The sequence below is a fragment of the Andrographis paniculata genome, unplaced genomic scaffold (assembly GCF_009805555.1).
Source record: "Andrographis paniculata isolate CXL003 unplaced genomic scaffold, ASM980555v1 Contig45END, whole genome shotgun sequence".
Lineage (NCBI taxonomy): Eukaryota > Viridiplantae > Streptophyta > Magnoliopsida > Lamiales > Acanthaceae > Andrographis > Andrographis paniculata.
In genome coordinates this window covers 3622421-3645954 of record NW_026137579.1, presented here as the reverse complement: position 1 = coordinate 3645954, position 23534 = coordinate 3622421, and the positions used below count along the sequence as shown (strand labels likewise).

The 23534-nt window shown below is 38.9% G+C and overlaps 7 protein-coding genes across 11 annotated transcripts; 1 reads left to right on the top strand and 6 right to left on the bottom strand.

The window, feature by feature from the left end:
- Positions 1-1097: 1097 nt before the first annotated feature.
- On the bottom strand, positions 1098-2536 carry LOC127252085 (protein MIZU-KUSSEI 1). The gene has a single exon (XM_051276100.1). The coding sequence runs from the start codon at positions 2280-2282 to the stop codon at positions 1542-1544; it is 741 nt and encodes a 246-aa protein (XP_051132057.1). The 5' UTR covers positions 2283-2536; the 3' UTR covers positions 1098-1541.
- Positions 2537-2645: 109 nt separating this feature from the next.
- LOC127252083 (protein RETICULATA, chloroplastic-like) lies at positions 2646-5751 on the bottom strand. 2 transcript variants are annotated; one of them, XM_051276097.1, is made up of 8 exons: positions 5504-5751; positions 4736-5436; positions 4549-4647; positions 4110-4330; positions 3856-3925; positions 3657-3736; positions 3340-3404; positions 2646-2983 (listed from the first exon to the last, which is right to left on the bottom strand). In XM_051276097.1, exons 2-8 carry the CDS (start codon positions 5333-5335, stop codon positions 2790-2792), a joined length of 1329 nt encoding a protein of 442 aa, XP_051132054.1. In that variant the 5' UTR covers positions 5336-5436; positions 5504-5751; the 3' UTR covers positions 2646-2789. The 2 variants fall into 2 exon arrangements, with proteins under 2 accessions (XP_051132054.1, XP_051132053.1); XM_051276096.1 differs by having other exon boundaries at positions 5532-5750.
- A 158-nt stretch (positions 5752-5909) lies between these two features.
- On the bottom strand, positions 5910-8637 carry LOC127252081 (putative receptor protein kinase ZmPK1). The gene has a single exon (XM_051276092.1). The coding sequence runs from the start codon at positions 8487-8489 to the stop codon at positions 6090-6092; it is 2400 nt and encodes a 799-aa protein (XP_051132049.1). The 5' UTR covers positions 8490-8637; the 3' UTR covers positions 5910-6089.
- A 345-nt stretch (positions 8638-8982) lies between these two features.
- Positions 8983-11240, bottom strand: LOC127252082 (ABC transporter G family member 23). 2 transcript variants are annotated; one of them, XM_051276094.1, is made up of 2 exons: positions 9454-11240; positions 8983-9350 (listed from the first exon to the last, which is right to left on the bottom strand). In XM_051276094.1, exons 1-2 carry the CDS (start codon positions 11112-11114, stop codon positions 9287-9289), a joined length of 1725 nt encoding a protein of 574 aa, XP_051132051.1. In that variant the 5' UTR covers positions 11115-11240; the 3' UTR covers positions 8983-9286. The 2 variants fall into 2 exon arrangements, with proteins under 2 accessions (XP_051132051.1, XP_051132050.1); XM_051276093.1 differs by having other exon boundaries at positions 8984-11240.
- Positions 11241-11367: 127 nt separating this feature from the next.
- On the top strand, positions 11368-14619 carry LOC127252086 (PRA1 family protein A1-like). Its single transcript, XM_051276101.1, has 8 exons — positions 11368-11847; positions 12249-12289; positions 12403-12481; positions 13120-13206; positions 13278-13366; positions 13456-13527; positions 13617-13745; positions 14304-14619. Exons 1-7 carry the CDS (start codon positions 11690-11692, stop codon positions 13718-13720), a joined length of 630 nt encoding a protein of 209 aa, XP_051132058.1. The 5' UTR covers positions 11368-11689; the 3' UTR covers positions 13721-13745; positions 14304-14619.
- A 1332-nt stretch (positions 14620-15951) lies between these two features.
- Positions 15952-19317, bottom strand: LOC127252084 (uracil phosphoribosyltransferase). Of its 2 annotated transcripts, none has more exons than XM_051276098.1 (12): positions 19090-19317; positions 18901-18993; positions 18689-18767; positions 18524-18582; positions 18165-18242; positions 17723-17804; positions 17276-17324; positions 17090-17151; positions 16696-16763; positions 16429-16484; positions 16293-16340; positions 15952-16206 (listed from the first exon to the last, which is right to left on the bottom strand). In XM_051276098.1, the coding sequence occupies exons 1-12, from the start codon at positions 19219-19221 to the stop codon at positions 16155-16157; spliced, it is 858 nt and encodes a 285-aa protein (XP_051132055.1). In that variant the 5' UTR covers positions 19222-19317; the 3' UTR covers positions 15952-16154. The 2 variants fall into 2 exon arrangements, with proteins under 2 accessions (XP_051132055.1, XP_051132056.1); XM_051276099.1 differs by having other exon boundaries at positions 19128-19276.
- A 447-nt stretch (positions 19318-19764) lies between these two features.
- On the bottom strand, positions 19765-22113 carry LOC127252002 (NADPH-dependent aldo-keto reductase, chloroplastic-like). 2 transcript variants are annotated; one of them, XM_051275996.1, is made up of 8 exons: positions 22027-22113; positions 21748-21949; positions 21359-21409; positions 21044-21120; positions 20869-20956; positions 20493-20768; positions 20168-20416; positions 19765-20042 (listed from the first exon to the last, which is right to left on the bottom strand). In XM_051275996.1, exons 1-8 carry the CDS (start codon positions 22062-22064, stop codon positions 19956-19958), a joined length of 1068 nt encoding a protein of 355 aa, XP_051131953.1. In that variant the 5' UTR covers positions 22065-22113; the 3' UTR covers positions 19765-19955. The 2 variants fall into 2 exon arrangements, with proteins under 2 accessions (XP_051131953.1, XP_051131952.1); XM_051275995.1 differs by lacking the exon at positions 22027-22113 and having other exon boundaries at positions 21748-22020.
- Between the last annotated feature and the right edge of the window lie 1421 nt (positions 22114-23534).

The window sequence follows — 23534 nt, the reverse complement described above, 5'->3', positions numbered from 1 at the left end:
AGTTTCTTCAATAGTCTTTCCATATACAAAAAGCCAACCAGAGGCTGCTTCCAAAGTGCTGTAATATCTAAATCTGGCAATAACTCTCTACAAGCTTTTCGCCAATAGATTTTCATGACAATGAAAAGTAAAATCATATTGCTTTAGTATCAAGTTCATGCATTTCACTTGGCTGTATCAAGCCATCTCACTGTGGCGGATTAAACGATAAGATTTCAACTAGTTATTACATCTAGGTAACTGGCAAGCTATTTTGTGTGCTATTTGAGGAAACATATATATCAGTTGAGTGGTTCCTGGTGTGTCAATGTAAAAATATAAACTCTTCAGCATAAAATATAAACATCACCAACAGAAAAAATGTGTAAAGATACATAGAGAGATAGGTAGAGAGATAGATCTTTTAGACTAAATTCCGATGCTACTGATTGCTATGATCCGATAGAACCTCGATGCCAAAAGTAACGAGAATATGTGAATTTCCCTAAAGAGAAAGAATGATCCTTTACTGGGAATGGGGCAGAAGCACATGAAGCTAAACTAAATTTTCTTAAAAGCAAAACCATGGCAACTTGTTCTTTTTAAAATGCTGATTCTCAGAAGCTTCTTCATTAGCTTTTTGAACATTAGTGTCTACTTACAAGCAGTATGACTATACCCTCGTATTGATTATAGTTACATGGCTTGGCAAAGGTATATTGGTAATCATTAAAAATAAAAAAACAAGAAACAATAAAAAAACAAGAAAACAAAAAAATAGAGAAAAAAGTAGGCATCGTTAACCTTGATCAAAGGGGCACAAAATTCATTTGTTGCAAAAAGGGTTGCCTGCTGTTAATGGCGTGTGGATTATCCATTCATTCATTAGCCAATGAAGTGCTCTAATGGGCCATTTCTTTTACATATACTTCATGTAAAAAACTAATCAAATCAGCCTAAAGCAGGAATGTGTCATTAGGAATCTTGAAGTGTTTGGAGCAGTTAAGAACATATTCTAGTAGAAATTACATACAGAATCATGCTTTCAATCAAATCAATATATTCATCAGCACTGTGTGCTTAACACACTCCACATAAACAAGACAGATAAACAGAACTCAGTGCAGGTTAAGTTTGGATGAGAAATCCATCCATTGTTGCTTGATTGCCAAAAGAGTGAATCTGTAATTGTCGAAAATACAAGCCTAACGATGTAAAAAGAGAACCAGAAGGTTAGTTGTCTTTCCTTTCTAACTAAAAATATCTATGAGGAAGGAACATGCCTTCCTCTCCAATTACAAGATGTTAGCCACACTACATTTTTTTCTCGTCGGATAAATTAATTAACCTGAGAATACATTCGAAGGCTTTTTTCTTCCCACAAAAAAAGACTTATTGTTAGGAAGAAAGCCACGGAAGTGCACTTCTCTCAGAAAATACCTGAAATCAGAAAACCTCAGATTTTCTGAGCCACAGCTTTTCATCCATTCCTTGTTTTTGCATTCGCATCCCTCTTGAAACCACAACGATTTTTACTGTAACCAAATATACGTCAATGACAATCATTTTGACCTCATGAGGAAGACACTGAGTTCTTGACTCGGTCCCTCTTCCAGGTTGATCAAATGGAAACACTCGGAATCGGCACTTCCTATGACACACTCGTAATTGGCCCGCATGTAGAGAATCTCGTTTTGGGCCGACCCGGATCCGAACCCTGACCCGCAGGGAAAGACGCCCGCCCCGACTGTAATATTCTGCATGGTCTTCAGCATGTCTTTGTTCTGCGGCGTTGCCTTTCGTCTAACCGCGAACCCATGCTTTCTCCCGTTGCAGTAAAGTGTCCAAAGGGGGACTGAGTGGAGAGGGCAGTTCTCCAGCGATGTCTCGCGGGCGTTGAACTCCAGGGCTATGCGCACCAGCCCGCACTGCATTTCGTGGATGAGGGCCGCCATGGGGATCGAGAGTTCCAGAAGGAGCGCCGGCTTCGAGCTCAGCCGATTTGGCTGCACGCAGAACCACACGTGGCGGCCTCCCCGGTGGCCGAAGATGGTTCCGATCACCATTGTCCGGGAGGAACGCCGCGGCGCTGATATGGTGGGGGAGGAAGAAGAGGACGAGGTTTCTTGGTTGTCCTGAGAATTCTTAGGATTATTGTTGCCGTCGACGTCGTCGGAACCGCCGCCGCGGAGAGAGGCGCTGAGGCGTTTCTTGGTTTTGGCCGTGGCCGGAGGAGCCATTGAGTCGGTGGCGTTGTGGAGGCAGGGGAGAAGAAACCGACGAAGGGCTTCGAATTTTGTCATGATGGTCACCCCTCCAATACAAGGTCGATTTCAAGAAGGATGGACACTTCTTGATGGAAAGAAAAACCAGAGGGAGGGAGGGAGGGAAGGAAAGGGGGGTAGAAGAGCGGCGGCAAGGCATAAAGTAGCCGTTAAAAAGAAGCTGTACGGACTATTACCGAATGAATGAATGCAAACTGAAAAGCTCTTCGATTTTTGAGTGACTTGTGGGCAACCAACTTCATTAACTGCATTCCGCTCTACTGTTTCTTCTTCAGACTGAAGATTCGAATCTTTGACCGTTGACCGCTGTGACTTGAGGGAGGGTCTCTGGCTTTTTATACGTATTTTAAGCTCATGGATGCAATTTTGCTGAAAGCAATCTAAAGCCAATCGTTCCAAATCGATCATTAGCTCTGGCCAGGGCCATGGAAGGTTTATTAAATTAGTTTTCAGGATTAGGAGGAGATCTAAAGCTGGAAGGATCCTCAGATAGTTTAAATAAGATTTTAGGTTTCTTCTTTCCGTCTATTGCACACCAGTCATCCTAGCCCAATCCACAAACTGCATGCCGCCGTACACGTTGTTTGCAAACCGCACACCAACTGTGAAAGCCATAGCAACAGGTGGAGTTCTCTTTGCCACTGGAGATGCTTCAACCAAGCGTTCCAGCCCGTTGATGATCTGGTACCGGGTGTTGGATGACACAGCCAAGAAAAATCCTGCAAAATCAACCCCATTGATGATCCATATTCAGAATTAGGAACTAAGTTGAAATTCTGGAAATATTGACAACATTAATTATGCAGGGATGCATTATAGGTTAGGTTCACGACTTGATAAAATAATAAGGTTTCCAGTGAAGGTGCTGCATCTTGTAGAGCTCAAGAATTTACATGCAGTCTTGTAAAACAGTGTAAATTTAGGGAGAACTTCAGTAGATTCACTGGTGTAGCATAAATCAGTGGAGTTGATAGTTTTAGAGTAAAGGCACTAATCAGTAATTTATTTTCTAGAGTTGGCATATTCTTTAGTGACAAAACCCCATTAAAACAAGGACCGATGATGTGAGGCATACCCCAAAGAGCTGCGCTCTTAAACAGTGGTGGTATTGGAATGTCATCCTCGGACTTTTTAATGTTCCTGAGAAAGAGAAGACACTTGTATAATTAACATTGAATTTTAAAAAAACACAGGGGAGAGGAGGAAGATTAGTTTTAAGTTCTGGTTTGGTGAATCTTCACATAAAAAATGAGATCCTACTGAAATTTAAATACAAACAAAACTTAAGTAGGAGATGTTGGTGATCCGAACATTGGTAATGCCCCTCTCACAAAACATTCATCAATAATGTATAAATGTGCAAGCTTTCAATAACCACTTGACAGAACATACCGTTTGGCTGTCATTATTAGGTTTGCGATTCCTTGTCCAATAATACCACATCCAAACCCAACCAATCCATACAGAATTCCCTGAAGAAAAGCCCATATAGAATAATCCAGTATATATAACAAAATATGGTTAAAGTAGGAGCAAGCTAAAAAAAGAGTAATTGCATGAACTGGAAGATTACAGCAGATGTATACACTACCTTGTAAAAATATGTAGCAATCCTTTGATTTACAGAAAATCTAGACCCTGGCCTCTCTGCTTCAAAAACACTGCATCAAAGCATGTTGAAATTAGGCTGATCATATGGAATACAAAAGTTCAAACTATGAATAACAGGCATGACAGTAAGCACTTAGCCCGCCTGCTGGCCAGACAAATTGAAGTTTAGAGTTTAGTGCAAAAGGGCAACTTTTTTCAAGTTAACTGATGAAGCCATAGGTATCAAGTATAAACCTGCTGGGAAGTGCTGCATAGGCTCTCATCATACGACCGAACATGCCTTGAGATGCTGATGGCTGTCCGATTCGAGCATATGGAGCTAGCATGCCAACTAGAGCAATATTAACAACTGTTCCCACTATAAGATCAGCAGCATACAGTTCAAATTCTGCCCAAAAGTCCTTCCCTCTCTTTTTTACTTCGGCAAATGTTGCACAACAGGAATCAATTACTATCTACAAAGTAAAAACAAATTCCAATCACATAAATCAAGCATATAATGAAAATGCCTAAATGTTAAGTCTCCCATTTGCCCAGCATCTATCTAAGCTTTGCAGCCAGGCTTGCTACTTGTTACAAGCACCTACCACAATGCTTCTATTTACACAGGAATTTCATATATAAACATGTTCTAAAGATGGATTCCCCAAGCTGAAAAACAAGCTTCACATACCTCCGTTCCAATCTTGAAAAGGAATGATGGATCAGCCAACATTCTGTTCCTGAGCATGGCACACGACCTCATTAAAAATCCAAGTGGCCACGTTGATCCCTACAATCTCAAATCAAACAAAATTATTGAACCAATGGCCTGATTTTTAGCAGCTGCTCAAGCAACAATTGTTAATGGCGATGGTTACCTGCAAATCCAAATATCTTTGCAATAGTACTTTCCGAAGCCCCATGGTCTTTGCAGCTTCCAACATATCAGCTGGAAGACTAGCCCCTCTTGATTCGGTCTCTCTAATCACCTCGTCAAACTTCAGCAGTGGACCAAACTCCTTCTCTTCATAATCATCACTACTGTTGTCCCAATTATCGCCACCACCCCCGCCTCCCCCTCCACCGCCAGAAAATTTACCATTTCCACCACTTCCATCAGTAATATCATTACCACCCATACCCCCATTAGCATCATCATTCTGATTTTCAGGTACGTAAGCATAACCTTTTCCCAAAACGTTAGCATCCATTTCCATATAATCTCTGTCCCCTTCCTTATTAACAGTAGGCACTGATATACTCGACTGTTGCTCAAGCTCGGGATTCATTTGATTAACCACCATAGCGCTCAACTTTTTCCATTTACACAGCAAATGACCGTCGGTTTTAGTCACTCTAATTCTGGAATAACGACGAGTAAGCATCAAATTCTTGGCGCTAAAGCAATTAGACGAAAGGTCTTCGCTTCGTAAAATCTTGCTATGCGCCATTTTGATACATGATGAAGCCGCCGCCATTGATGATAAATCAGTCACTTTACCAATTTAGATCCAGGTGCAATTTCGACAGATTATAGAAAAATCTCGCCACAACTCTCCTTACTCCGAGTAGCGGAAATCTGCAAATAAATTAATTAAACAATTAAATACGAAACTAAGCAAGAACATTATTGAAATTGTTGCAACCTTCAGAAGCTTGAACCAAAAAGTTCACCTGGAGAACCTTGAATGATGCCGGGCGGGCGAGGTCGACGGCAGCCGCACTCAAGTATTCTTGCTCAATAAATGCATGGATGGTTTGGTGTGACGACAGGCACGACTCACAAGGGTAGCAAAACGACGCCGTGTCACCGGGGGTGATGACGCTGACCGAAGTGTAATTGAAGGAAGAAGTGGCGGCTCGTCTCTACAGCGTGCTGCGCACGTGAGAGATAGTATTTAGGGTTTCATCATCGATTATTTTGGTAATTGCTATATAGTAAAATTATTTTCTTCTGTAGCATATAATTAATTATGTATATATTTTGAATATTTGATGTAAACATTGTACAATAAAATACTCTACATGAATAAAAGATTACAACCTGTCCAATAATTGTACCCTGACTGTCGCGTCCCTTTGAATTGAATTATTTCGCTCAACTTGCGTTATATATATTGTTGGCCAATGGCCAATATAGTCACATGTGATAAATCTTCTGTAGAATCTTGAAGAAACTAAAGATGGGACAACAAATAAAAACACAATCATAAAACTGGACATATCGATCGATCAAAGTTGGGTTTCATCTTCACATTCGAGCAGAGTTTGCACGACGGCAGCCATGGTTGGCCTTTTGTTTCTGTCTTCCTCCACGCAGGAAATGCCTGTCTGAATTAAAGTTGCCGCCTGGTTCCTGCTGAACTTCCCCTCCAGTCTCGGATCAACCAAGCTGTCCGCCCACGACAGGCTTCCCGCATTCTGCACCATCCTTTCTTTCGTGTTCCGGACAAACTTTGTCAGGGCTGCCTCATCATCATCACCATTATCATCATCTTCTCCCACAGCCCAATTGTAAACTCTTACACCCCTCACCATTTCCAGGATCACCACTCCATATCCAAAAACATCGACCTTTGCCGTGACAGGATGGTTCAATGTCCACTCGGGTGCCATGTAGCCTTTCGTCCCGCGAATTTGGGTGAATTCAGAACCAGTGCTTTCCCGTTGCAGCAGCTTTGCAAGGCCAAAATCTGCAATCTTGGGCTGGAATTCAGTGTCAAGAAGAATGTTTTCAGGCTTCACGTCACAATGGATGACCCATTCGAGGCACTCGTGGTGCAGATAGGCCAAACCTTTAGCCGTGCCTAATGCCACTGCATACCGTTGCTTCCACGACAGGAAACTGGACCCGAAAAGATGCCTGTCGAGGGACAAGTTGTCGACGTATTCGTAGACCAGGAGACGATGTCTCCTTTCCGAACAAAACCCCCAAATCCTTACAAGATTCATGTGATTGATCTTCCCAAGTGTGGTGATCTCAGCAAGATACTCATCTTGTGATTGGAAAGCATCCCCAAGTCTCTTGACAGCCACGACCCTGTCGTCGGACAAAACGCCTTTGTACACTGTGCTGGAGCCTCCCCTGCCCAGCTCTTGTCTGAAATCATTGGTTGCTTTCTTCAATTCGGAATAACTATACCGCCGGAACTGACTCGAAATCATCCGATACCCCGCCTCGACAGACGCCGGAATGTTGTGCTTTCTGAACAGGAACCACCACCCGATAGCCACAAAGATCAGCTCAATTCCACCCAATATCCCTGCAAAGGAGTAGACGTACACCCATCTCACTTTCTTGTAGTTGAAATCATACATGGAAGGAGACCCCACGACGACACTCATCTTGCTCGATCCGCATGCCAAGCTCGAGGAAGAACCGAATACATTAGGCCTGGATACCTCCACACTGTCAGGCAATTTGATGTATATACTTCCAGGGAAGTCTGGGGAGGCATAGCCATTTAAGAGTGCACTCTTTACATAACATTGTCCTTGTCCTAAAAGCCTGTAGCTGAACGCCAAGCACCGGAAATCCTCCAGACACATATCCCTGCAACTTTCGAGCGTGGTAGGATTCGTCGCATTAAGATCAAACCCGTAGTAATCAGCATGAGGGATCTCCAAGAACTTCACCTTTCTTGATTTGAGGAGGCTTCTATTGAACATGGCCTTGCAGCCGGCGTTCCAATCGGTTGGATCGTTAGCCTCAAATCCAGGCGGACATGTGCATTTAGGCTCCGGCGCGTACACGCAGAGTGCGCTTCGTCCACACACACCTTTTACATCACAGGACTTTGCAAGAGCTTGCCAGGTTATGTCCCAAAGCCTAGTCGAATTATTCAAGCTATAAACTCTGAGGTTCCCATCATAGTCCATGGTCATCCTCCTTTTCACTCCATATCCTAAATCTGATACATTGAATTTCAGCTGATCGCTTGACTCGAACCTTCCCATTTCATCCAACACTGCTATCCTGCTACTGTTGTAATTTGTCCTGCCATTTTTGTAAATATCTTGGTCGGGATTTGGCCAGTAAGTCGTCGAAGTGTCAGGCTTATCCGATATCAGCCTCAAAACGTTGTCGCTTCCGAAGTATAGGTTGAAGTAGCCTGATTCGAAGGTCCCTTTTCTCAACCCAGATTTCAGCCTCGTGTTCTTTGTGAATGCCTGAGAAGGCAAAAGGGTATCTGTAGGAGAATCGAAGCTTTGCCAGAGAATATCGCCTCGTGGGTTCTTGAGAACGAGGTTACCTGTGTTGAGCAGCTCAGCTGCAGCCACGTCAATGGTGGAGGTATTAGTCTGCCACACAATCGTCCCGTCAATGTCTGTCAGGACCATCGCTCCGTCCCGCCTGAGGCTTAATTTCGAGCCTTTTCTGTAGACAGGCCTATCGCGGTTAGCCGTCCAGACAACGGTTTTGTCCTGAGAATGGGTGAACCATATAGCGAACCAGTAGGCATTGGTTCCCAAACTGTAGAAGCCACAGGTGAAAGAACCATCAGGGGAGAAGATAAATTTGGATTCTTTTCCGACGGGTATAGAATCACCTCTTCTTAGGTGAAACTTAGAACTTGAAGCTGCAGAAGACACAAACGTAAGAACCCAAAAAATACAGATGGCGTTTCTCATTCTGGAAGAAAATTCAGATTGTGCCTCTGCTCATTCGTTGAAGATATAGTTAGAGAAACGTAATGGAATAATTGGCTCTCTATCGATATAGGCCGGCTCCATTATTCGCGTGCAGATTTCTATTCTAATGGCAATTGGTGTGTGGACAAGACAACGACGGGCAAGTTTTCTGAATAATGGTCCAGACAACGTCATTGTATCTGTGAAACCTAGTGTGACAGGCTAAAAGAAAACAGCACAAATGGGCATGACTTCCAGGACATCTACAAAGAGTTGACTTTGATCGCACAGAATTTATATGACGCATTAATTAATAATAACTGACCTTCAAGATGGGGTTGATTGCCAGAATTGGAATTGTTTATCTCTTCTCCAAGGATTCTAGAAGGTCTTTGAATTTTCCCAATTCTCATTCCTGCCCTCATCCATGGGGTAGCTTGTTATAGTGGTTTAGTCAGATGACTGTAGTTGGGACAGCAACATTCATGATCCCTTTCTTTCTTTGATGCAATGGTGATTCTTGACTTTACGATGCTATTTATTGTATGGTTAGGTTTGCCCTTAGTTGGAGGTTAGTTGCTTTTAATACTAAGCATTATTAAACAGCCATCATTCAAGATTCAAAAATAAGCAAATGCATACAAGAATTTTCACTACTACAAGAACTGGAAATCCTACAATCTTACATTACACTGTGGTTTTGGACACCTTCCGGACAAGAATAGCCCAAGAAAGCAGTCGATACAGTAAAAAAAATATCAGCATAACCCCTACATTTATCCACCTGGTGTCTTGATTCAGCCCCCTGCCTTCCAACACATCTCTCCCAGTAAGCAAACACTTGGACACATTATCCCCAACCTGTTTAGAAAAGCATTTGTTTTTCTCACTGCGGTATTCATTTATAAGGAGACAATCCAACGGGTACCTATAAAGTGAAATATAATACATGAAGAGCCAATACTTTGGTATGAAGTCCTTGGGAATGAAGTAGCCGGAGAAGAGAAAGAATGCTCCAAGAACGGTGCTGATCAGCGAATTCCCGGAGATGAAATCAGGAGATATGACACTGAGGAACAGCACCAGGGAACTGGCCATCAGGACTATAAGCCAAACTACTAATGTGAAAAAGGCAAAAGCGTGCGCCGATGGATTCAATCCCACGATCCAATACAATGGAGCAGAAAAGAGAATTGCGACTATGAATAGAAACGGAAAGAAGATTATGGTGTTGGCAATTAAGTATGAAGAAATCCTGTACGCTCCTCTCGAAGCTTCTTTCATCAATACGTGACGTTCTTGAAGATAAATGGGGAGAGCTTCGACTGTCGAAGAAAGAAGAAAGCTGAGACTAAATGCGAAGAGGCCTAATCGCTCCGCGACTCCACCTTCATCCTTTCTTGTTTTCACATAAACACTAGCTAAACCAAATCCACCTACAAGAGCTTGCATTGTCCGGGCAAGCAATAGTTGTTTTGTTCTGTAGATGATCTTCCAGAATCTATGGCAGAGCACTGTTATTTCCATTAGTTGTGACAGAATCGAATGTGCAGAAGCTTCTCTGTTGGGTAATTCCACCTGTAACATTGAATAAGAGGGATGCGGATGTTCTCTGTTTACTTCAGATTGAAGATTTTTGGGCTTCTCGAGGGTGGAGATGACTTCCATGGCAAATTCCAGGGGGTTCAGCTGAGGCGGGATTCGGAATCCCTGCCTGGTAATTGCAAGTACCAGAGATTCCAGGGAACCATTGTGCACGACAGAACCATGAGACAAGATCAAGAAATTGGAGATGTATTTAAGGATTCTATAACTTGGCTGGTGAATGGACAGGACAATGGTTCTCTGCTTAGCTCTGGCCATGGACGAAAGAAGCTCAATCACTTGCAGTGCTGAGCTGCTGTCCAGTCCAGAAGTTGGCTCGTCGAGAAGAAGAATGGGTGGATCATGGATCATATCCACTCCAATGGATACCCTTTTCCTCTCCCCACCTGAAACCCCACGATTCTCCTCGTCTCCAACGAAACTATCGGCTACGTGCATCAGGCCGAGCTCCATGATCAGGCCATCGACTCGATCCTCTCTGTCAGGGCCACTCATATCTCTGAGCCTAAACCTGGCGCTGAACATCAATGTTTCCTTCACTGTAAGAAGAGGGAATAGATTATCCTCCTGAGCTACAAATCCACATATCTTCCTCAGCTGAGCCTGGCTTGCTATCACACTGTCATTGAGACGAATACTTCCGGGATCAAACTCCCTGTCTCTAACCCTCCCGGAAACAATTCTCAACATCGTCGACTTACCAGTGCCGCTTGCGCCGACAACTGCAAGTATCTCGGAGCTTCTCGCCGTGAACGAGACTGACCTCAGGACATTGATTGGCTTCCTCTTCTTCATGTTGCCGAAAACGAGGCCGGAAAGTGGTGTGGTTGGATGAATTGTGTAGGATAGATTGGTTACAGTTAGCTTGTATGGCGTGTGGTTCTGATCATGGTGCTGTGAAGGGGAATGGTTGCTGGAGGAAGACTGACTGGCGGACTCCTCCGTGGAGAAGAGCACCACCGAGTCATCTTCTGAGCTCGGCATTGCCATTGGTATTGATGTCTGGAAGCACGTCGCCATTTCAAGGAGATGATCAGACGTTGAGGTAGATGGATGGCAGGAATCTGGAAGGAATCGCCATTAAAGATTTAAAGAGATGAAGGGTTTGGAAGAGGTTGGACCAACCAGGGATAATTGAAGCAAAAGCTTCTTGATTGTGTGAAGAAAGGTAAGCCATTTGCAGTGTTAGGTGATCTTATAAAGTTTGACTAACTTGCATTGCATGATTCATTGCAGTGTCTGCATTTCTTGTCGTAGGAATCCTCGACCTGTAGCTGTAACAGAGCAACTTGTAGGGTTATGGGCTTAGGCCCATTATTTGGGCTTGGATAAAGCCCATTTATTTGGTTGTGAGACGGTAATGATCCGGCGGCTTCCGGTTCGGACCCGGCTCAGGCACTGAAGCTGCCTTGTTGGTTCCGTCGTCTTTCATCTCATCTGCCGAACCTACAAAACAACTACGAAATTGCATTACGGAACCCTAGAAGGGGATTCCAACTTCCACAATCTCTTTGATTTCCCACTTTTTGCAATTGATTGTTTGCGTTTTGGTGGAATTTACTCTGCAGTTTAGGGTTTCTCTGGATTTGAAATATATGGATTGGAGTAACGTGACGGCTGAGGATCTGATCGAGGCGTTGCGAGAAGTGGATTGGTCGTCCCCTCCGCGTCCTCTCTCGGAATTCTTCTCCCGATTTACCTTGCCGCGTTCTTATTCCAAATGGAACAGTCGCTTGAAATGCAATCTCTATTAGTACGAATTTTATTATTATTATTATTATTTTTTTAAGTCTCTCTATCATGTTTTTAAGAAGAATTATCATTATACTTTATATCTTGTACTTTGTGATTGATCATGGGGCTATTGTATTACTAGATTTAAAAGTTAATGTTGTTTCTAGTTCTGGTTGATTAGAAGAGCAGAAAAGAGACAAGATAAAACCTTAGATGAAGGGGAACCGAAAAAAAAAAACCCTTAGATGGAGGGGGGTTTGAATTTGGCTGCAGCTCTCTTATTACTATTTATGCATGATGTTTTAGTACTTGAAATCAGCTTCTGAATTGTATTCTACGCGAGCATTATAATGTTATTGGAGTTCAACTTCATAATTAGGTTCGTTTTCATTTAATCTATTTCTATTATTGTTTTTGCAGTTATAGGACCAATTATTTCATCATGATGATTTTGATTCTTGGTAAGTGTGCCAACCGGAGTGGTTAATATGCTTATAATCGCGTATTGGATGTTCTAGTATGTCTTTTTTTGCCATGATCTCTAATTAAGGCACTATTGCCTGGTGACTTTCAGGGTTGGGGTTCCTTAGGAGGCCGCTAGCGATTGTTGCTGCTCTAACAACAGCTCTGAGCCTTGCCTTTCTAAATGATAGGTAGGTATGAAATCTTCTAGTGTACCATGGGTTTTATCATTTCAGCAGATTTTCCACTGCTGCAGTAGATTCTTATAAAGTTATGATGGTTGATTGATCATCAACCTGATTATAGTATAGAATGTTTAAATGTTATGATGGAAAGTGGAAACAAGAGAAAACATAAACTAAAGGATATGAGTAAGAATAGAGTTGAATTAATTGCATTGATATTATTGATTACATGACGGAAATGGTCAATTAACTACCTTACCCTGCCTTCCATAAGACTTCAAAATGCCCTTGGTATTTTGAGTCAATATTTTTTTTCCTTTTTGACTGTCACAGGGATTTTTATTTTTTATTTTTTTGGTGACATGGGAATCCGTAACGGCTACTCGTCGAGTGCGATTTGTGTATTATTATTGTTATGTTTAGGAGCTTCAACTGAGAAAATTTCATGTTACACTATATTTAAAGTGTATGGCTGTGCCAAATTTTTTTGTTGGAATGTAGAATGGTGAGAAGAGTATATTGCGACCTTTTAATGTTTCCTTCAGTTTTCTTTTCATTTAATCTATAACTTATACAATTGTTACATCAGAGTACCTGATTGTTCTTTGTTTTTTCTTTCTTTTGCTGCCAATATCTTTATTTAGCTTTGCAGGTACTTTCAGTGAGAAAGTCACAAGAACTGTCAGACAGTTCTCTCCACATCTAGCTGCCAAAATGAGGCCTCCTCTCACGTAAGTCTATTTTAGCACTGAAGTTATTAAGTGTTTGATTCTGCTCCTTACTTGGATTTATCATTATCCAGGCCTGTTATTCGGGGGCGCCCATCTGCAAGACGAGTAATACATATATGTGGACGACCTCGATGGGTATTTGTCTTGGTATTTTCTTTAGGTAAGAAATTTATAACCTCTTCTTTATCATTAACTGTTTATTTTGGATTTATAATTGAAATGTTGACTGGACACTTATATTTACTGCAGCAAGTTTTGTCCTGTGGTTTGTCTCTTGTGGTATTATCACTGTCTCGTTGGCAGCTGCTATTGGCCTTCTTGGTAACTTAGTACTTCATTTAAGATACTTTTCTTGTTTGCATTTACTTTACTTTCTCTAAGACCTCTCTCTCTCCCTTTCTCTCCCAAAGCCACTGTCATTCATGCAAGCTTTAGGACACCAAACCTAAAAGCTCGTCTGAACACATTCCGCGAGGAATTCCGTGCTGTGTGGCGCAATTACAGTGAGCTGTAGCTTTGGAACAGCAAGTTCATGTCAGGTTGCCTCTTCACTTCCTTTATATTCATTATCCGTATTCAATATATTGACACTTGTCTATGTACCCTGTTTCCTCTATCTGCTATGGATTCTCGATCATCTACCCTTTTGAAATGTGTTCTCCCCTGAGGATACCTCCATTATTCGTGCAAGTTACTATAAAAGATGTGAGGATTGTTACTACTGAATTGACCACAACCAACTTATGTAATCTGAGTGCCTTATGTAAATGCTTCAGACATTTTTGTCTTCTATGCTACATTTTTTTCCTTATGTCTGTCTTCCATAATATCTAACGATATTAATGGTTTGTAATGCGCGTCTACATGTGGTGTGCAAGGAGGGATTTACTTTGTTGCTAGATCATTTTATGTGTTGACTGAATTATTTCCCTTAATTTCTATGTGTTCATGATTCTCCATGCTCAAACAACATTTACTCCGCTAATGCATTTCCATCCTTCTAGATACTCTACTGTTTTGCTTCTATCCAAAATGTAACATTTTTTTAAAAATTGTGTACTGACAGCTAGTTCTTGGACAACTTTGTTTCAATGTAGGGGGAGTTATGCTTTCACGCTCATTTCTTTGCTCCACCAGTTTAGTTTATCAAGAATCATGGGCTAAGATTTGCTGATCAGTTTCGGACTGTAAATCTCTTGAATTCTTTTCACGTAAATGCACTTACCTTTTATAATATGACCGTGGGAAACTTTATGGTTTTATATTAAAGGTTTCTCTAAATGATGTAAAGTGGTCAGTGACTGTGAAGTGATTGTATTGCAGGCTTAAGCCTAGTGTTGATGTTAGTAAACGAACTGTAATCTGTACATTATACATTTGAATTTTCTATGAATGAACAACTATGTTGATTTATATCAAATGATTGGAAAAAGTGTCTATATGTGCATTTTTTGAAAATTTTGTATTAGTAAGTATTCATGATTGGCTGATGGGAACGCCAGTAATATGAGACAGGCCTTGCTGCCGTAGATACTGCCTGGTATGTGTTTTAATTATTTTACAGCCAAATATGAATACCCTACAAACTCGGTGGAGAATCCCATCAAAGAATTGATTCAAAAGCTATGTTAACTTTTCAGCTTGGCAACCATTATAATCAAAAGCTATTTTAACCTTTCCCGGGCTGTTGTCCCATCCATACTATCTACCTCCCTGCAAGCCCATACGTATAAATACCATCTCGGTATAAGTGCCAAAATCTATTTGCCACTCGAATAGGTGTTTCTGAGGAAGTTAGAAAGGAGTCAACTCCTACCTAGGTGAGTCCATGACAGGGAAAGAAACTGAATGTTACCGGCGCCGGTGGGCTCAAGCTTTGGCAACGGCATGTGGCATCATGGTTTTGATGGGCTTGGTCTGCTGTTGCCTTAGCAGCAAACCACGGCACCAAGGAGACAGCAGCAGTAGCACCGGTGCAAGTGGCTGTGATGCCGGTTATTTTGGTATCTAAAACTCTACCGGTTGGTTAGTTGCTTGTTTGCGGATGGATCACTCAGGTAAAAGGCCTGCATGTACAGTTCCTCCTCTATGACTTCAGATTCTCGCCGGATTGTATGGAAATTTTCAGGGTCTTTTCTATTACATAAAGAGGATATATTTATTTTGAGTGCTGTGAAAAATAGAAAAAATTTTAGGTCAGGGTTATTGTAGATGGAAAGATTCTAACAAGCATGGCTTCTTCCTTGCTTCATCTTTTTTACTTTTTTGTAGATTCTTTATTGTCCACAGGTGCACATTGTTTAAGTATTCAAGAGCTGGCTTTCCTTCGTTGGGAAGCAAAATTTATTTTAAGACTTCAATTCACATGTGGGGAAGAGAGCAATTTGATCAAAGATGCAAAGATGATTTCGACTCACATATTTGGAGCATAACTACAAATTAGTTGCCATGCCAGCTAAACTCAATCTTTTGACTCTTATACATTTATACTTATCTTTATCGTGTAACTAAAATGATTACCATACAATTGAATCCAAACAATTACTTAAATATAACTTAAGGTCAAGGCTCGTCAATTGATATCTACCTCATTGGTTCTATTTCACCTGGATTAGTGTAAAATTTGTTTAACTCGTTGCAGCCCTACTGTCATGACATTTACATCTATGTTTTGGGTGCTTAGATAAGGCAAGAAGATTAAACTGATAATGTATGTTAATAAGTTGAAGACAACAATGCTATGGCTTATTTCAACAAAATAATTTAGAATCATATGAATGAGTTACTGCGGATCTTACAATGTGTCTTTGTAATGAATAATTTTGATGTTCCTACAAAGATAAAACTAGGGTTGCCATTCAACTGAGTTTTTATTTCATACCTTTAGATGTCAAAATTGGTGAAATGAAGACAGGAATAGATTATGCCAGAGTATTGTACTGCTAGATTTATGTACCAAAGCTACGGTCCCCGGCATCCCCAAGTCCTGGAATTATGAACCTGAAAAAGGGCAAGTCGATGAATGGCTTGTCAACTTAATGGATTTCTACAACAACCAATTAAGCAGCTTTCTGTTATGATCTTACCCTCTCTCATCAACTGTAGGGTCAATGATCCCTGAATAGACATGAAGCCTGACAAGAATGTAGATCATGGTAAACTGATGATGAGTAAAAATACATGGTATCAAGATAATCCCACTTTTATGTGTGTGATTCTTACCCAGGGAACTTCTCACTCAGCTTTTGAAGAGCTGGAGGAGCAGCAACAGCAGATATCTAAACCAAACATATCATACAATTAGGTAGAGTAAAACACAACTTTGATGTTCCCTTTGTAATGAAAGAAATCAGTTGAAGAAAATGACTGACTTCAATAAGGTATAACAAAAATCCCTTCTGGGCCAAAATATATGTTCAGAACAAAAGCAAGAAAGCACAAGAAGCCAACAGGATAAATAAAATTAAAAAATAAATAAATAAAACCAACCACTTTCATGTTTTTGGTATCAACCCCTCGGGCCTTTATCAGTTCAATAGCTGCAACCACTGTCCCACCTATGAGATTAGATGCAGATATATCAATTACCATCCCCTTTGTTTCTATCTACTAGATAAGAAAGGATGAATATGAAAAACTTAAATCAACACTCCTGATATATGGAAACAATTATATTAATGATGCTTGTTCTAGAATCTAAAAACAACACACTTAGCCTGGCCTCTGGAAAATGACAAATAGATTGACACAACCCAAAATCGCTAAGCTCACATCACCTAACTCACTTTTTTAAAATAATGACATCAAAATAATTTATTGAGCAAGATCATATGCAGTTTAACCTGAAATCGAACCAAAGAGGTATCTATATACACATATATACCTGTTGCAAGCATGGGGTCTATAATAAATACTCGAGAACGCTCAGGGAACTTATCAGGCAGCCTGCAGTGGTAAGAAATCAATTGTAACTTATATAACTATTGAACTATACACCAATGTCCAACATAACAGTTAAGAGGTTAAAATAACGGTAATAAAGTGATGATATACCCTGGTTTTTACATACTTGTTCAAATATACAGTTGGCTGAAGTGTTTCTTCATTTCTGCTGATCCCTGGCACAAACAAGGAAAACTTGAATAAACAATCAACAGGCCCACATCATGCAGGATATAAATAATATTTCCAGAAATGTGATTATAATCTAAATACGTAGAATGCTGTTTTCACAATAATAAAATTATTTTCATTTACATGCAAACATTTTCTATCCCAATTAGAATATGCAACAATTTGAAGACTTTGTAGATGATTGCATTTAGTATTTGTCCTCAGAGGCAAGATGTGAAGTGAGTCTGAGAAACAGCAGTGCTAATGGAAAGGCGATCAAATGAACATGTTTTATATACAACCAATAAACAAAATATAATGAAGAATCTGCATAAATGTAGATGCCTATGTGTGTGTGCTTGTGTGTTCTCCAAGTAGATATGGAAAGCAAAGATCCATGTACCTAGATGATATGTTTTTGTAGCCGGCAAAACTGATGGTGCATGCTCTGCCAAAGCAAGGCCAGCTCTCAATATGGGAACAATCTATAGAACAAGACAATTGATTCAAGTCTTAGCTACTTTAAAAAGTATATACAGTACATGAAATGAAGGACAGAGAAACTATCGCATAACATATCATGGAATTTAGAAGGGTAACAGCCACACACCACAGTGTAAGAAAAAAATGACCTTCAGTTTCAGTTAACAGACACATTTGGTAGTCTTTGCTGAAAGTATAGTTTGAAAAAATATATATATAATCACTGTACAATAATATAATACAAGCGTTATGTTTGGTTAAATGAAGAGGGGCTATTCCCTAAATATTAAGCTTAGGAAATCTGTCAACCATTAGTCAAACAAAGCGCATGAAGAAAATGAACTTGAGAGAGAGAGATTAACTGCAATGGGTTCCCTTGGATCAATAAATTCCACTGTGACAGGAGCCATTGGCGATTGAATTTCTCCCGAGATAGTTGGCTGGCAGCAATCAGAAGTGCATACATAAGAATAAGCAGAAGATTCCATTAGCAACATTATCCCTTATACATTATACTTTTCCCTTGAAGAAGTTCAATATATATATATATATATATTTTCGTGCAGACAAAATAACATTATCAGATAGGCCAGTCACTTTGATGTTTAAATTTAACATTGTTCTTCTACAAAATGGGCTATCCAAGTATACTCAAAGACATGCCTAACCCATATAGCAGACATGAAACAAGACTTTCAAAATGCAGCTAATCAAAGCTCACCAGCCAGTCTCTTGATGCCTCGTACACTAGCAATCTTCCAAGCTCACCCATAGCATTCCCTTAATATATATAAAAGAAGGCATTCCCTTAACACAAATCTCCTTAGCGACACTGTGTTGATTAAAATAAGTGAGATTGTTTTTACACAACAAAAAGTGGACTCACTGAAGATTGGCGAAGGAGTTTGGTCATTCCGAAGTACTGAAACCCAGTGCTTAATTAAAGGATGCGGCGGCACAAACACCTGAAAAAAATAAAGCAGCCACTAATCCAATTAAAAATTCAATTTCCTTGCACAAAACCAACAAATAAGATAACGAATTCCAAAACTCGCACGGCAAAACAACTCAAACTAAAAAAGCACGGCAGAAACCGACCAGCATCCTATCCCCAAAGGCGGGTTTCTTCTCAGTTGTCGTCTGGCCATTCATTGCGACGGCGCGTCGTCTACGACGATTCAAACGCAAAACCTATCACAATAATTAAAAAACAAAAGCAATAAAAGGAAAATCACATTAATATCTTTCTAACTCGATGAATCAATCTGCAAATCGAGAATGGCGTGCCTTAGGGTCTAAAACATCAGGGGAGGCGGGATTGAGACCTGAACTTGAAAGGCGTTGAGATTGAGGAAGAGAGGGCAGCGGAGAATCGCAAGGGAATCGGAAAAAATGGGCAGTATTAATGGCGAAAGCCATTTTAAAACTAAAATAGAAAAGAAACCCCTAAAGGGCTATAAATTGGGGAATTGCTAAAGCCTATAGCCGTTGTATGGTTTTGGCTCAATACACAATACTAGATATTATCCCATTTTATTTGATTATCCCTTGATTTATTTCATCCTCCGTTTTAACACCCCTTCCCCGGTCCTAGGGTTGGTTAAGATATTGATTTTTTTATTATTATTTTTTTTTAGGCTTTTAAAAATTTGAAAGTTTAGAAAAAATAAAAAATAGTATTTAATTTAATATTTTATGAAAAAAAAAAATTGATATAATATTTAAAAAAAAAATAAATAGTATCTTGAAAGTTTACTGTGTAAACATAATCCCGCCAGTTCCATTAAATAATTTTTCATTTGTGTTAAGTTCAAACTCAACTCTTTTGTTTTTTAATTATTTTATTTAAATTTAAATGCAATTAATAATAATTATGATTATGATTATTTGTTAATATATTTGTCTAAAACTTAGAATTAAGTATTATATTATATGGATTAAATATAAATATATATATATATATTTATATCGCGAAACACGCTAATAATAGATTTATTCATTAATCATTTTTTAGATTGGTTCATAAGTTGCAGTAGTGAAGTGAAATAAACAACAAGAGCGCAGGCGTAAGAGTACGAGGCAGAGTAATAATAATAGTACATAAAAGCAGCAAAAAGCGCATTTTAGGAAACACGCGTAATGAAATCGCGTGTTTAGATCTCGCCATCCCACAATTCTTCAAGAGACTTGTATTGGCTGAGCGTCTCGTGCACTGCCCAATCACACACCAACAGCCTTTCCTGCATGTTCATTTCATTAACAACCATTAGATTTTCACAAGCTGCTGCATTTCCAAATTATCAAAGAAATTCCCAACAAGGGATCAATCAATCGGCAACATATTCCATAAAAATAATAAACTTGCCTGCTTGATCTCGGAGAATTTGGCGAGCAAGTCATCTGGAATGGACCAGTCAAAAACATCAAAGTTTTCCTTGATCCTGGATGGATTTGTGCTTTTTGGAAGAACGCTGTTGCCCATCTGCAGTCCCCATCGAAGGGCGACCTGCCCAGGAGTTTTACCAAGTTTTTCTGCAATGGAAACTAAGACAGGGTGCTTGAGGACTTCGGTTTGGACCCCAGCCGTGCCCGGAGAACCCATTGGTGCAAATGCCTGTAGAGGCCAGAATTATGAGGAAATGGAACACAGATAAACCAAATTGAAAATCTTTTGAAATGTGATGACTTACAGATAGGTGAACTCCATTGGCATTGCAAAATTCCCTAAGTTTTGGTTGCTGCCAAACTGGATGCAATTCAACCTGGTTGACTGCAGGTACAACACGGGCTGTTTCTAACAGATCTCCTAGTTTCTTTACTGTGAAGTTGCTGACCCCTATAGCTCGGGCCTTGCCGGAGTCATACAGTGCTTCCATGGCTTTCCATGTGGCAGGTATGTCTGTGGGAAGGAAGTTATGGGGATCGAAGCCAATATAGCCTTTCTTCATCTTCAATGGCCAGTGAATCTGGGGAAAATAAATATAAACATGAAAGAGTTGTGTTAATGTGCATAGTGCAAAGCATCAAAGTGCACACAATTAATTCAGATGTTTCTTAAGTACATACAAGGTATAAGTCTACATAGTCGAGTTGCAAGCCTTCCAGCACCCTCTCCAATGCCACAGGGACATCTTCAGGATCATGATCACAGCACCTGCATTCCAGATTTAAGAGACAATAAACCAATATAGACAATAAACAACGATAGGGCACGATTGACATATATAAATCATCTACGTACCAGAGTTTATTTGTAATGAACAATTCTTCCCTCTTGACAACTCCCTCATCAAACAGCTTCTTCAGAGTATCAGCAATCTGAAAAGGGAAATGGATTTTGTAGGCAGAAGCCATATAGCCAGAAAGAAAATGGACTTTTGCAGTAGCTTCAACTTAATCTTACTGATTTCAATTCGTAACCTCACATACAGATCAACTGTAGCAGATACCATAACTGATCTTAAACTTATGTTACTGACAGATCTTTCCACTAAGATGATTATGTACACAAATTGACATTGATTAGAGAGAGAGAGAGAGAGAGAGATCTGTGCACCTCCTTCTCATTCCCATAACCTGGGGAACAGTCGATATGGCGGTATCCAATCTGCAGTGAGGAATTGCCAGAAACCGATTAATCCTACTAGTCATATACACAGATTTTAGGCACTAGACTTACAATGGCATTTCATCGTATAAAAATAGAAAGGATGCATAAAGGATCAACAAGTCAAACGGAACAGAATCTAACGTGATTAACCTAAGGCCTAAGCAGTCTTCTGAATATTTCAATAATTAGCCAAATACTATCGTAGCCTACCAATCGCCTATATCAACTATGATACACAAACGCCCAATAGTTGGCGGGCGAAAAATCAAATGAATATAGATCAAGGACAAGTTCACGAAAAGCAGATGGTATAGATAGAAACAGGAGGCGGAGACCTTGATGGCGGTTTCGAGAGCCTGGCTGACGACACCTGGGGCCGCCTGCCAAGTTCCGAGCCCGACGGAAGGAATTTTGGCACCAGTGTTCAACTGGAAGTAGCGGAGATCCTGCGCCATTTTTGAACTTATCTTCCGTGAGAAGGACACCTTACGGGAGGAGATGAATGGTAACAACGGAGTGACTGTTGTCGTCGTCGATCTGAAGCAACAAAGCGGAGATGAGAGAGCTTTTGACTCAAGCAAAAACATATAACAACGCAATGCAAATTTCTTAACTGAAGAACTCTCACAAATGCGAAATGCCACATCACCATAAAATATAGTTTTAAAAAGATAGGACAGCTTCTCTCTCCTTCATTATGTAGGAAAGAGAATATATATTAATACTATTTCCACTGTGCACTTAGCGTGTTTATTGTTTTTCGCTCTCTCTCCACTTTTTTCTTTCTTAAAGAATTATGTACTTTAATATTATTTAAATTTTTTTATTTTATAATTCTTTTAATTTCAATTATAATATTTAATCATTTTAATTTTAATTTTAAAATTATTTTTATTATATAATTTACTAATATATTATTAATTATACTCATCATAATTAATTTAATTTATTTCATCCTTCGATATAATTTATCTCTATTTTTCAAAAACTTTTTTGAAATTATAACTATATATTTTAAAATTATAATTTTTTTAATTTTAATTAAAATATTTAATTATTTTAATTTTAATTTATAATTATTTTTATAAAAAAATTATTAAATAAAAATACTCATGGCTTTGTTCTTTAAATATTTTTCCTCGACACAATTTTAGGATATATATTTTGTTCTCTGACATAAGTTAACAATCACCATAAATATTATTTTTTATATCACTTTCACAATTCTCTATATTTTATATCAAATATAAAATTTCGAATCAAAATACTAAACAAACAAATTAATACTCCCTCCATCCAACATTTTATGTCACTTTTTAAAAAATGATTACACAATTTAATCTCATTCTAAACTTTTTAATTTATTTTTTTTAATTTTAATTAAACTAATTAGTTATCTTAATTTTAATTTATAATTATTTATATTATACGAATAATTATTTTTACTAATACATTCTTAATTATCTACTAATTACACTCCTCCTAAAATACCGTAGTATGAGACGAAGGGATTATTGTATTGTTATCCGATAGAAACTAATACTCCCTCCGTCCCACATAATTTGTCCTTATTTTTTATTTTCGTTCGTCCAACATAACTTGTCCTTTATATTTTCGTAAATATAATTATGTACTTTAATCATATTTTAAATTTTAAATTTTATAATTTTGTTAATTTTAATAAATTATTTACTTATCTTGATCTTAATCTATAACTATTTTTAGTAAATAATAATTATTTTTACTAATATAATTTTTAATTATTTACTAATTAAACTTTACCTAAATTCAGTGGACGGATGGAGTAGGATATTATTATCTCATCTATTGAAGTACAAAATTATTCATTTCAAATCAATTTTTTTATTACGTAGGATTTTACCATCTAATTATATTTTACCATCTATTACTCAATTATCTATGTAATAAATAATATATAATTAGTACGATAATTAGTATTTTATTTTAAGAAAAGACAAAAGAAAAAGAAAAAGTAATGGGTCGGTTCACAATAAATTATGAGTATAAATTTGATTCGATAAGATTTGATTATCTATCTTTAATGGATATAACATATTATTTTAATTTAAAGGTTAATTAAATAGTGATTGTTTGTGTTGAA